This window comes from Brachionichthys hirsutus, unplaced genomic scaffold (genome assembly GCF_040956055.1).
Source record: "Brachionichthys hirsutus isolate HB-005 unplaced genomic scaffold, CSIRO-AGI_Bhir_v1 contig_440, whole genome shotgun sequence".
Classification (NCBI taxonomy): Eukaryota; Metazoa; Chordata; class Actinopteri; order Lophiiformes; family Brachionichthyidae; genus Brachionichthys; species Brachionichthys hirsutus.
In genome coordinates this window covers 70,822-84,900 of record NW_027180346.1, presented here as the reverse complement: position 1 = coordinate 84,900, position 14,079 = coordinate 70,822, and the positions used below count along the sequence as shown (strand labels likewise).

Genomic DNA, 14,079 nt, shown 5'->3' with positions numbered 1-14,079 from the left:
GACGTGCCAAAGACTTTCTGGCAGTCTCCTGTATGAATCCTGCAATAAACAGTTATCCTGACTTAATTTACTGTCTCAATAAGCAAACATAATAATAATACAAAAAATAAATAACAGTCGGCATTGAATATAACAAGAGCAAGTTTTTTTTTTTACATAAACTTCTCAGCAGCAAAGGGAACATTTTTTTTAATCGTGTCGCTTCAACTGAGGAAAGGGAAGCCTAATTAGAGTTTCTCACTGATTCTCTGGGGAAATTAATTACCGGAGCTCCGGAAGCCTACTGACAATTTAAGAAAAACAACAACATGACCATGAAATAGCCAAACAAAGGGAGCTGTTTGTGAAGAGGTGCTTTGATGCTGAATAACACCTGCCCGTTCGCTTCTCTGCATACTTCCGACCCCTCACTGTTTCGGGGATGGTGTGGTCCAGGAAGCGCGTCTCTTCTCTGCGCTCCTCTTCGGCTCCAGTGAATCAGCTGACGAATGGTATCTCCCTCCTCCTCCTCCTCCTCCCGGGTGGAACGCGCCGCTGAAGCCGGGCAGCCTGAGCGCTGACACAGGAGCAGGTTGCGCGCCGCTCGGTCTCCTGCCGCTCGATGTCACAGGAAAACATCCCGCCTGTCAGAGAGCAGCTTACTTTATAGAATTCTCCACCTCGGATCGGAAGCTTACCTGCTTCCCTTCGCCATGGCGTCAAACTTCAACGACATAGTCAAACAAGGATACGTAAGGATACGGAGTAAGAAACTGGGGGTGAGTACTGTTGCACTTGCCATCTCTGGCGCGGTGGAGGAGATGGAAGGAGGAGGAGGAGGAAGAGGAGTACCATTTGTTTCAGGGCGGTTTAGAAAGAGGCTTTGATTGCTCCATCCGTCCCGCTGTGAGCTCCTCAGATTGGAGGGATCAGCACCAACAGCGGCCAAGTTTCCCTGAGTGCGCTGCGCAAAGTACTTTAGCGCACATCGATATGAAGGTGAAGTCGAGATGAGTGACAGCCGGCGTCAGGTGGATGTCGTACATGTTTATAAAGTATGCATTTGAAAACACATCTGATAACAACGTTGTTGTGTGAGCGATGAAAGAGTTAAATTCCCTTAAAGACATAAAAATGCAAATAATATCACCTTTGACTCACGTCAGAGCAAGTTAAGGTGAGTCATCTCAGCGCGCCAGAAGCTGGAAGAGCCTTTATCGTACAGAACACGGCACCATGCTTTACGGAATTAAGGATAGACAACATAATGGGGATTGTGGGGGAAATGCTTTATCACTTTTTATTTAGCTTTTCATTAGTGGGGTGCAGATGAATCATTTTGTACTTAAAAAAAAAAAAAAAGCTGATTTGGAGCCACGTCACCTCTTTATTGTCTTGATTCTGGATTTGGATTCATGGCAAAGCAAGGGGAGAAATGCGGCGAGTGCTTAAATTGAAATGAAAGACATACGTTCCGTTACGCGCACCTTATTGTCTGACTCCTAAAGCCATCTGCTTTTGTTCATACTTCCACCTCATTACACTGACAGAGCGGGCGCACACTCCCTCTCCTCTGATGAAGTGTGATGATGGAGGCTAACGGCGACTGCCTCCTCACATTATCACCTGACTTCATCAACACTATGGTCCTTCTCTTGTCTGCTGAGTGTCACGTCACTGTTGACATCTCTACTCTACAGGTAAACCGTTGAGCAGGAGAAATCGTTGCTGCACCCCTTAAGCTTTTGTTGTTGTTGTTGTCAACATGCAAATTTAACTGGCTCACATACAGAGATTGTGTTTTATGGCGAGCCCTTGCAAAGGAAGTTGGGAGCCATGCTGTGTTGGCTGCGCTCGAGGCATGGAGGCCAGATCTCTGCCAGCATCGCATCTCATCCTGCTGTTTGTGTCCTAATCGCCCACTCCCTCAGCCCTCTGCTGTTCGCTGGTGTTTCATCATAGAAATCCATGCTGCAATGGCCTCAGAGGACCCCCAGCGTGGGCAGAAAGTATTTATCTGTCAATTCTGGGATTAGTTATTCAAGTCTAATTTTCATTTGGAATCCTGTTAGAGAAAAAAACAAGTAAATGCAACAGAAATAGTTGGTATCTGCATGCCTGAATCAACAGGCGGCGATGCGGCGCATGCCAGTAATGTTTTTTCGGTGGGAGAGAAGACATCATTAGAGAAAAAGTGAATAACTTCCACTGTTTCGTGTTGAGTTTCAAGAAGGATAATAATCCAGATGCGTGACAGACGCACGATGTGTGGGTTGGTATTATAAGGATACACAACTGGGTGGGGGGGTTGGTATTTATGCTTGGCTGAAGTGATGATTAAATGTTTTGTCAAAAGAGAAATAAGCCTCACAAACTCGTCTTTAAGTGTTTTGTTTGTGCCAAATAAGAGTCAAACACCCAGAAATAGATAACAGATATAACTAGAATAAATATAACATCCCAGGACTGAGCAAATTTGAACAATGCATTTGTACTTTTGATTCAAGGAAACAATCATCTGCTCAAAGGGCAAATACATCTGATAATAAAATTGGTCTATTGTTGCCAGTAGAGCCGCAGATAATGATTTCCATTGATCTGTCGCTTCTTTTCGTGAGCAACTGAGTCGTTGTTTGCTTTCGAAAAATGTCTTGCAATATCCCAATATGACATCTTGTAATGACTTGATTTGTGCATGAAGAGAATAAAGCCCAGAGATAATCAGTTCACTGTCACAAGAGATAAACAAACACCAAACCCCTCATGGGAGAAACTGGATGCAGTCATGTTTTTGGTTCAAAATAAGAACAGATAATTAATTGAAAACCAAAATATTTGTTACACTGATCATTTATTTCAGCCTTTCATTACAAATGTCACCTTTCCAAAGTTATTGCAGCTGATGCATTTCAGTTGGTACCAAATCTATGAGTGTCTGAGCTGACCCTGCCTGTCGGAGCGACTGGATGTCCCCACTCAACTGCAGATTTAGGCCAGAAAGGTCCTGAGTGCTTTTTTCCTTATGCAATGGCTTTTTAATATTTATTTTGTGATTTAAAGGTCTCTCAAATATCACATATCAAGACTTTGCATCACAGTTGACCTTTTAATGCTCCCACTTTGGTCTCTGTTGTAGTGCTGAGCCTTTTTTAGAATGTATTATACACTATTTTCCATTAGAAGGAGGTACAGTCGAATGGTTTCCTTTATGCAATATGTATTAAGTTGGCCACAGCAACACTGACGGCTTCAGCTGAACTCATCAGCATCCTTCAGCATGATTGGCTCATTTCCAAACCCCATCGTGTGTGAAGGTTGAGACCATGAGGTCAGGTCTGTGTTCTTCTGAGTGATCGAAATTATCAGGGCATTTTCTCCTCTGTTTTTTTATTTCATTTTATTTGTTTGTTTGTTTATCACAATACATTTGTTTTTTCCCCTTTTTCTTCAATTTATGCAAAAGTCGGCTGCAGAGACGTTGATGCAGAAACGTTGATGCAGTGTTCTTGAAATAGTCCTTTCTTCTTTCACACTGTCCTCCTTTTCACCCTTTCAGTCACCTCACATGCCCCGCCCCCGTGTCCCACCTGTACTCCTCACACTTGTGTTTCTCTCATCTCCTCTTCCCTATCTTCTTCCCCTTTATCCGACTGGAATCTCCCTCACCTCATATCATGCATGTCACCTTTCTCTCCTTCACTGGTTTGCACACAGCTGAGAGACTGAACACAAACGCACTGTGTTCATCACCCCGTCTGCACCCTCCGTAACCCCCAAAGTCTACCCCCCGCCCCCCGACACTGAGCAAAGGTGCACAAATAAACATACATGCACAAATTCGCTTGGCTCAGCGTTGCTGAATTGCCACATTCGGCGCGCACCGTGGAAACAATGCATCATGGAGACTAAAGTAACACGAGCCAAAAATAGAGTGCGATCAGGAAAAAAAAGCCTAAAATCACGCATGGTGTGATATTCTAATCGTCCATGCAGCTGTATCTTTCTTGCTTTCAGTGAAAAACAGCAGATGCTATCAGTCCGATTGAATTATCTTGACAAGCTGAGTAGCTCAACCTTTGAGTTATTTCTGGCGTCCATCTCAGTTCAGGCAGTGTGTTTTCCAAGGTTAAGGATCGCTGCGGTGAATCCAAAAAGTTCATGTATGTCCAACTTTTCTTCAAGCCTCAACAAAAATGTTCCATTGAAGTCTTTCCATTTAAGACGCACAGTTTGACAGATCAAAGCAGCTAAAAATGTTATTCTGCCCAGGGGATATTTGTGAAACAGAATTTTGGACTCTAAAGATTACATTTCCCACCAACATGACACCATAGTATTTTCACATAAACAAATATAGCCTTAAACATGAACCTTTTTACATGAGCTCAAATGGGACCAAATTATTCTGTACTGATGGATGCATAAAGAACAAGACTAGAAAACATCCCCAAATATCCCCTCCAGTTCACTGTTGATTTAACAATCTAATATTTAGCAAATACATATATATAGTATATACCATGTGTTAAACTTCCAGTGCCATTTTTAATACTGAAAAGGACAAAATTGTGCTCTCCTGCCATTTAATCCTAGTAATTGTTTGATACCGCCTCAGTCAAACCTGGAAATGTCAAAGCAAAAATACATTAAAAATTCATTTTGTCTGGAGACACGTAAAAATACAATCACTTGAAAGTATCCGTGTACGCAAATAATCATTAAACCAGTAGTCGTGGCTGCAGACTGAGAGAACAAAAGCATATAATTTGCAAAAGATGAGCTACTCTCCTTTTTATAGATTTGTAGAAGAGATCTGGGGTTTTAAAAGCACTTTTTTGTGCATACAATTTGTTATGGCACAAAAATCCCTTGTAATACAAGAACTGGAATAAAGTGTAAGCTCCTTTAGCTCAGTTCTTATTGGATTCTTTCCACCTTTATCCTTGTTGGAAGGTTTGAGAGGAGTGTAATGTTGGACAGAAGATTCAATCTATAGAATATTTCATATGCACACACTACAATAAGCAGAACATTACTATGAGGAATACTGAGATTATGATTTAACACATCTAATTACATGGTGGACTACTCCTTCCAGCTGCTCTGGTTCTGTTGATCGACTCTCATTATGACTATTTACACATGAGAATAATAGAATACTGTATTCTTATAACATTCCATCTGTGCTCTATTGGTACAGAAATTACAGAAAAGCTCATTTGACAGATGATTAATCCTTTCAGTGTTTCCTATTTAATAAAAGACCCCAACAGTCTGTTTTCAACCTCTCATGTAACTGCTTTTCTCTGTTTTTGAAACTTGCAATCCTTTAAGCGGAAAACAATTCCATTTGAATTAGTCGCACCACTAAGCAAAAAGCAATATTTCACAAATGGAAATTTCACTTTCAGTAAGATGCCTACATCTTAGAACTATTAACACTTTTAAATCTATGAGGAATGGTGAATAAAAAATCGCATAAAGGGTTGAAGGCCTTTAGTTTAGTCTGATTTGGAGATGGCAATGAAGACACCAATGCTGCAAATAAAGCCTCTTTCCATTGCATTTGAGGAGAAAACCAAGTTATTTCTGTGAAATGTCTTTTCTGGACCCTTGGCTGCTCATTTCCCATCTCTTCCCATTCCATAAAGTTATTCATTCTTTCTTGCTCATCTTTTTTTGACCCACAAGTGGGCATTTGTGATTGGTCATCAGTGACCTTCACTTGAACAATGTGTATTGTAATGGTGTGTGGATATACCCCCCCCCCCCCCCCCCCCCCATCCCCCTTGTTGATGCACAAGCCCCACCAAAGTGGGGGCAAAGAAGTTGAAAACAAAGCTGCTATTGTCCAAGATAGACGCCTTCCACTTCAGTGTATGCACTATTAATAATGACAGGCCAGCCAGAATGGTGGCTGTCAATTTTTTTTACCCCAGGACCTATACTTGTCAGTGGAGTGTAGAAATGACAATGTAAGCCTTGCAGACTTGAAGCGCCTGAGACTTCCGAACAAGAAGGATGACTGTGACTGGACTTGTGCAAAGAAATTAAGTTATATCAATCTGCAGGAAAAGGAGAATTTTACATCCAGTGGCCACAATTAGCAGCGCTTCCCATCTCGTCTTTCTGAAACTGCAGCTGAGAGAGGGTTTCCAACATGCCTGGCTTTGTTTATGATCTTATTTGTACCCCGTGGGTGCATGTTGCCTGCTTCCTGCTCCTCTTGCGATGGATGCGGTCGGACTTGGTGCATTAATTCACAGTTATGCAGTTTTATGCATTGTATGGTCATTTCCTGTGGTTTTCATCAGGTTCCTCCATCAGAAAAAGACCTGAAGACAAATTACCACCTCTTATTGGTCCTGATGAATTGCATCTCTGGCAGGCTATCGGAACAACAACCCAACAGTCGTTATTCACAGTGAAAAATGTGCCTCTATTATAAAGTCTCCCCCATAAATACCAACAAAAAAAAAGGAACCTGCCTGAACCTCACTTGAGCATTTCACAACATTGATTTTCATTGTTTTAATTATTAAAAGAGCTTTTTTCCTTTGAACAGGGACAGATGTTATTAGCAGTGAGTAATGCCTTAACTCTTTTGACGAACTGATGCATGCTTAAAAGACTAGTGGCTAATGTTGCCTTGCTGTATAAACACTCTTTTCTGTCTTGATGTCATGTTCTTTACATGCCTGAAGTCCAACAGTCACTTTTATTTTATTTTTCTGTCCCTGTGTCTTTTCATTTTATGTTACTACTTGAATTTCATGTCGTTACTAAACACCAGACGGAGCAGCGCTCCTAATCTCATTGTGTAGCCACAATGTAAGGACAATAAAGGCTTTATATTCTATTATATTCTAACAGGCACTTTCCGCAGCAACTTTGTGTTCCAAATGTTTCTGGCGAACTTTCTGCAAAATGTGTAAATAGGTTAAAAAAAAAGAAAAAGAAAATTAGTTTCATCTGGATGATAATTTTCTGAAATGAAAAATCATGTGGTTCAAGATCGAGGACAGTTTTTCCCTATATATTATTTATTTTAGCCAAAAGTAATTTGAAGTCCATTTATTTTATCTCAATATACCAAACTCAGAGAAATGACTCATCTTATTAAAAAGACTGTTTCTCTAATTCCATATGCTCTGTGATGTTTTTCACCACCTGCTTCCCTCCAAAATGAAGTGAGGACAGACTGTTGACTCAGATTATTTATTCAAGCTGTTACATATTAATTTTCAGCAATGTGACAGCCATGAACAAACTGGATGTTCCTGTGTAATTAATTACATAGAGCTCGGGATATCTCCCTCATTACGCTTTTATGAGAGATTTTCTTATTTTATTTTGGTTTTAATAGGGTTAAATTGCTTCATTCTATTCATGATCACTAACAGTTCCATTCCTTTCACACTGTGAGTGTTATAATTCTTAAAGGTGAATGCATTTCTCTCCATCTGATTCACATATTTCACCACCTACGCAGAGCTCAATGCCCAAAGGATCGCTGTGGTACTATCAGCTAGATTGTGCAGATACACTGGATACTCACCAATAAAACACCAGGCCGAGAGGAATCTATCATTGCTCCATTAACACTTCGGCTTCATCCTCCTCTCCTTGCCTCCCTCCCCTCATCAATCACCAGACCAGCCCCTGGAGCTCTGCTCTGCAGCTAAGCATACTTTCAGCATATTGTGTTTATGGGAATTTGCATGTGTGCACATGCATGGCAGTTTGCATGTGTCTCTCTGTGTGTGTGTGTGTGTGTGTGCAGTAAACATGTCCAGGTCCAAGAGCGGTGTATTCTCTAGATTAATCTGAGAATGAATGTTCCAAATAAATTCACAAATCTGATACAAAAGATCCTTCAGAGATTCCCTCATTATCAGTGCATATATTAAACATCATGGTCAATATAATCAGTTCTTTCAAACTGGGTCGCTATGTGAGCGTTTAGATTTACTGTTTCAGGAGCGGACGAAGTTATCCCAGCGAAAAAGTCCCACCTCGCTTTTATATTTGAATCATGATCTATAATGAGCTTCTCTACTGCTGCTACCTTTCATCAGCCAGCTTGCCAAGCGCATTCAGTACAGTGACCCACCAAAGATAGCCTCAGCTGTGTGTCTGTATGTGTGTGTGTGTGTGTGTGTGTGTGTGTGTTGCGGGGCTTGTCTTTGTGTTCCTAATTTACTCAATGTGGTGCATGGGTAAACATCATTATGCTCTTGCTAAAAATATTACCATCAGCCCTGTTGAATAATGTAAGCTTTCCAAAGCCGTCGACCAAACAAGGCTTTTTTAATGCGCCGTTAATTGTGAAACCCTGTAATATTAATGTTTGGAGATTTATGCAAGCAAAAGAAAAAGCAGGCTGCTCGTGTCACCAGCCTCTACGGGAGCTCTGTTTGTTTCTCTTTTTAACTCGGAGATGAGTTTGTACACTTCTCTCCTTAGCTCCCCCTTCCCTTCTCAGGGGAGTTCTTTTAATAGTAAGGAGGCGACAGTTTAGCTCACACTGAGAACTGGGATGACAGTTTGGTATACCTGCCCAGCATGAGACACTCCAGCTGACTTCTGATCCTCTTTCTGTCTCACATATTTTAATATTTCCCCGAAGAATGAGTGTTCAGGAAAAAGCTTTCTTTGAATAACGGAGCACAGAATAGGAGGACTTAGGAGTGACACTCACAGGATCATCTAAAGGTCATTATGGATAAAAAAAAAAGACGGCTTTAAAGAGTTATAAGACAAATGAATACATGAGGAAACATATAAGACCTTAGAGCCATCATAAATCAGGAATATATCCGCAGATGAGGATATATCCTCCTTAATAAGAGGAAGTTTGACCCTGATAACAAACATTAAGGTCAACATTAACTAGCATCACCCTGCTCAGACCCAAACCTCCTTCCATGCTCGTCGCTTACGTCTCGAACAAATATGCTTGTAGAAAGTGATAAATGCATTCACTCCTCACGCCAAGACACAATGTGTCACTGAATAACACACCACTTATACCAAGTGAGTGTCTTATTCAGGGGGGAAACATGACAAATCCAATGTCATCAGAGACCGTACAGATCCCCCCCGCCCCCCAGTGTTCTTTTGCATTTACAAGAGAGCAAGAGACGTGGCTGACTCTGCTTCCTGGTGGTGGGGGAACAGAGCCTGCTGCTACCCCAGCTAACTGTATCAGAGAAGCAGCCCAAACAAACATCAGTGAGCAAAGCATCTCTTTAGAATTAATCCCTGGGTTTGGGGGGGGGGGGGGGGGGGGGTTGGGGCTTTCACGCCACCGATGCATGAGGATTACCACTTTTAGGGCTTCTGATGAAATTCAAATAACCAACAACAAAGTGTGCTGGAAAACACTCTGTTTCGTTATATCCTGCTAAACATGCAAACATTTGCTGGAACACCAAACGGTGGTCTGAGCCTCTTTCAATTTCAGAGACTTAATTGATATGATAATCAAGTGGTCAGCTGATGGTAATTAAGCCGGCCAGTTGCTGGCATTGTGTCGTAGTTGTGCGAGCCAGACGCTTTCATCCCCTTACTTTGTATTCTCTTCTCACAGAGGCGAGTCGGTGACTTGGTAGGCACTGTATTTGGTGTCCATATAAGAGCCCCTCACCTGTTGGCCAAGATGCTAATGTAGCTGCAAGCTGGCAGTAGCAAAAGCACCAACATATACTGAAATGCAAAATAAGGCTTTGCCCACATTGCAGCTGGAACTGAACAGCTTTACAGCCAGACCGTTATGGATTCAGTTCAGTTTAAGGTCCGGCCTGGATACTGGAGGTCTAATACCGTTCTAAATTGCTGCTTTCCGTCTATGGTGGTCCTAATATGCTTGTGAGCCAGGGCAGGGTAGGCGAGGTGGGCAATAATGCAATAGTTAAATCCTTCTTTGTCTGTGTGTTATTGTCTGAGAAGGCTTCCGCCTTGTTCATAGATTAAATGTAAATTGCTGTGCATGTGTGATTGTGTGCGGAGGATTGTGAACTAAAGCTGTAGTACATAAAGAGGTTTGTATGAGGGATGGTTTAAACAGCAGGCAATTGTCATAATGATGACCCAGTGTAAACCTTTTTACAGCTGCATTTGCTTCCTTGTTTTTGCATCTTGCAGTGCTCACCAATCTCAGCATCACTAGGATAAATAGGTTACTATAGTTTAGAACAACTTGATTATACTGATGCACACTGGGTGCATGTTGCCTGCTTCCTGCAGATTATGGAATTAGGATTGCAAATTTGTGTACTTTCTGGTAAAAATAAAATAAAATCTGTTTCCTCTCCTACCCGTGTCATTTTTCTTTTTTTTTTTTTTACCCCTGGGGGTTGGTGATATCATAGTCTGAGCCAGACAAATTTCTTCACTCCTTCACACCTGAGAAAAGAACTTCAGTTCAGCTTCAGAATAGCTTGGTTGCTATTTTTGGGTTTTGGGGGGGGGGAACCCATCATGTACAGTAGCCGTGAATTCTGGAGCTGTCCGCCGTGTGACATTGTAAAAAATGTTTCAGCTGCTCAAGGATGTTCTGCTCAGCGTGGGTCAAACATATTTCACACATCTCCACCACACTAATGAGAAACAACAGCAGAAACACTTGTCTCTGCACTCAGAAATGCTCTTTTGCAGCCAGAGACTTTGAGGCTTGAGAATCTGCTTATAGCTCTCCAAGGTCTGGGAAACAATGGTGTCTTACATTATTAGGTTTAGAAGTCAGGTGTGAGGGGAAGATGGATTTTAGGGAATGTCACAGCACTAAACCAAATCCTTCTCTGCCCACAATGTTCTGACCACGAGTCCTATTTAAACGCACAGTATGTCTTGAATCCTAACAGAGGGCTGCAGCGCTGGCCTGTTCTGAAGCTGCACTTTTTCAACAGCTGCTCTCACCACCTCATTAGCTGTTTCACTTCTCCCTACGGATGTAAAAAAAAAAAAAAAAATTGGCTCCTTATTTAATTTTTTTTTACTTTCATGCTCACTTTTATTTTCTTTCTACATTTTCCCCAATGGCCCCATCACACGGTCATTTCAATACCACCTGCCCTTTCAGAATTTGCCTTATCGAGGAGAGGGGCTCTATCCTTGTGGGGGCACAGAATCAGCTGGAACCTGGACTGGGATCCAGTTTTCAGATATAATATTCATAGAGTAATGCCACCCAGTCACTGCCAAGGCCTTAACTAGTGAAAGTAAGGGTTATGAATGGTTATAATGAAATTTCATCTCAGGTCCAGTTTGGCTCATGAACATTTGATGAGATTGTCTTATCATGCAAAGACACATGAAAGAGATGAGGAATGGGAAAGAAGAAATTTAGAACAGAAGTAACAACAGGCGGGCAGTGGAAGAGACAGTGTGTGTGTGTGTGTGTGTGTGTGTGTGTGTGTGTGTGTGATTTGGGATGGAATCATGAGCAGTTATTACTTGCTGCTGAGGTAGCACTGCATTACACATGAGGATTTGGAATGGCCTAGATAAAGTAATCTATGATTAACTGGGGCACGGCTGGCTCACCACCCTGCAAACAGCTGTAGTCGGGGGCAAATCAGGAAATTATGGGATGTCCAAACATTTTAGATTCAGCTGGAAATATCTGTCAGCACGGCGGGTGGTTGGGTTTGAAGGAGAGTTCTATGTATCAAGACAAAGGTGACAACCCGTGGCCAGGGAGGGAGGACAGATGCCACAATGGTACAATTTAGACAAGTATTTGTAGTCATCTCATTTGTCAGGCAATTGTTGAAAAGCTGGAATTGTCCTTGGAGGATTTAGGAAGGGGAGGCTGGGGTCGTGGTTGGAGGAGTGATTGCTGCAATGATTGCTGTAACAACTGTCCGACCTGATAACAAATCAAATTATAACGATGGACACTGTGGAACAGACCCCTCCGCCATCTGAAATTGATTGCCAGAACCAGGAGCTGATATTGCCTGGCCTGGTCTGTCATAGTCCATCAGGCATCATCATCACCAGGGGAACACTCAGCTTTATTCAGAGCTGAATGAGAAGGAAGACTTAAGCCGCATTACGGCAAGCAGTTAGACATCAAAACAAACACAGATGTAACAAAGGTGATCTTTGTGAGAGAGAAAAAATATATTTAAAACAATAATTTCTGTAGAACATAAGCTGTTAAAAAATAGCTGAGTGTCATCCATGCTAAGTACCAGCTAAATCTGGCCTGTTATCTCGTCTGAGTGTAGCACAGCTACCTTGATTGAAGTGCTCTCATGTCTTGTAGTGCCGGTGAGAGCAGCAGCAATCATTTACAAATCATAGTTTGCAGGATGCAGGAATCATGGAGAGGGTCCCAATCCATCCCACATTCATATCTTTATTTTTTTTAATGAAATATCTGAATAATAATAAATGCATCTGCACCTCTCTGAGGTATTCTGATTGTGTTTCAGTTCTCCGGTGCTCCAGAGAATCTAAGAGGCGGCTATTTTTTACTCTGCCTTGTGATTCGACATTTACCCGAAGTAGACTATCATTGGAAACCATTTTAATGTCTTCAGATAGTTCCTCAGTTCATCCAAATGACAAGTGATTTTGCCTGTGGGGAAATATGGTTGATATTCTATTGAGAGGGGAGACAGTTCTTGATTAATGCCAGAAGTATGACAATGCTCCGTGAATTGAACGGACTGAAGGCCAGATAGATAAAATGACTGACTTCAATGATGGCTCATTACTAATTCCCATGAAGTGTTTAACGTTTTACATTTTCTACTAGACCTCTCAGGCATGATTTTGTGCTCATTCGTTTGACAATGCTACCTATTAAGGCCCTGAGATGAACTTTAAAGCATTTGACCATTTACTATTTACTGCACATTAAATTCCACTATACCATAAAGAAAGTTCTTAGTTCCCCTTGGAGGCTTTTGTGGAAACTCATCAGGCACTCTGTTTCCACTTCTCGTTCTCGGATCGTACTTTGTCTCTAATCCTTCTTCCGCTCCCCTCAAAGAGTGATCTCTGCATGATTGTCGCTCTAGAGCTGGTGTTGATGAACTTGCGACACCCTGCCAAGTGCCTGCTGAAGTGTTTTTCTTACCTCCCAAAATGTAAAGGAAGGTACCCTTGAAAAAATCTCTTCACCTCTTTGGTTTTGCTGATCCTTATTTCACACACGACCATGTGTGACAATCTGATCTGCAGCAGAATCATACGGGCGCATTTAACAGAAGATCCTATTTATAAACAGACAATTATTCAAGCACAAACTCACACCTACGGACAATTTCAGAGTAAACAATTCACCTAATTTGCATGGGTTTTTTTGGAGGTGGGAGGAACCCGGAGAACTCGGAGAGAACACACGCAGACACGAGGAGTTGGATTTGAACTTGTGACGAACCCGTTAATTTTATCCTGCTTTGCGACTCCTTCACATGCCTTTTTTGGAGGGCCTTCCTGTCCTACTAACGATTTCACCCACTGCTGCAGAATAGATAGATACGATTAATACATACCATGACATGGGTTTGTCACGCTGCTGGCCTCTGCTACCCTGGGCTCCTTAATCTGATGTTGAAAATGTTCACGAGAACAATACAATTTACTGGCACTTTCCAAAATTAGAGGGTTTAAACCAACTCATCACATGAATCAGTTCTGAAATGCATTCAGTCACAAATAAATTCAAGGATTATAAATGTCATCGATGTGTTAAATCTGCCTGTGGAGGTTTGGAAGGTGGAAACGGTGGTGCATGTAAGCTTCATATGAAAGAGAAGAGAAAAGGCAAAGGATTTGTATTTGTTTCCTTGCCATTTATTTTTCATGCCTGTTTCCTTATTAATCGAGAAGACACACACACACACAATCATGTTTGCCAATTTATGTCGAGAAAATAATTTTCTTTCATATAGATTATTCTAAGGTTGTCGTAATGAAGTTTTAAATTTTAATGACCCAATCTCTTGGATTCCAGTCAGCCCTCTGGGTCCAATCCACCTCCCAGACTTTCAATGAGAACTCTTTAATATTATTTTGAATTTGGATGTAAGACTTTTTCTTCGCATACCTCGTGACCAGCTCACCAAACGCCTCATCAAATGA

The 14,079-nt window shown here is 41.6% G+C and overlaps 1 protein-coding gene across 1 annotated transcript in view; it reads left to right on the top strand.

Moving 5' to 3' along the window:
- The first annotated feature begins 644 nt into the window (after window positions 1-644).
- Window positions 645-14,079, top strand: part of LOC137913817 (docking protein 6-like) — a 32,600-nt gene continuing 19,165 nt past the window's right edge. The window contains exon 1 of the mRNA XM_068757453.1: window positions 645-758. Within this exon, the coding sequence (XP_068613554.1) occupies window positions 693-758 (66 nt within the window). The 5' untranslated portion in view covers window positions 645-692. The remainder of the gene's footprint in view (window positions 759-14,079) is intronic.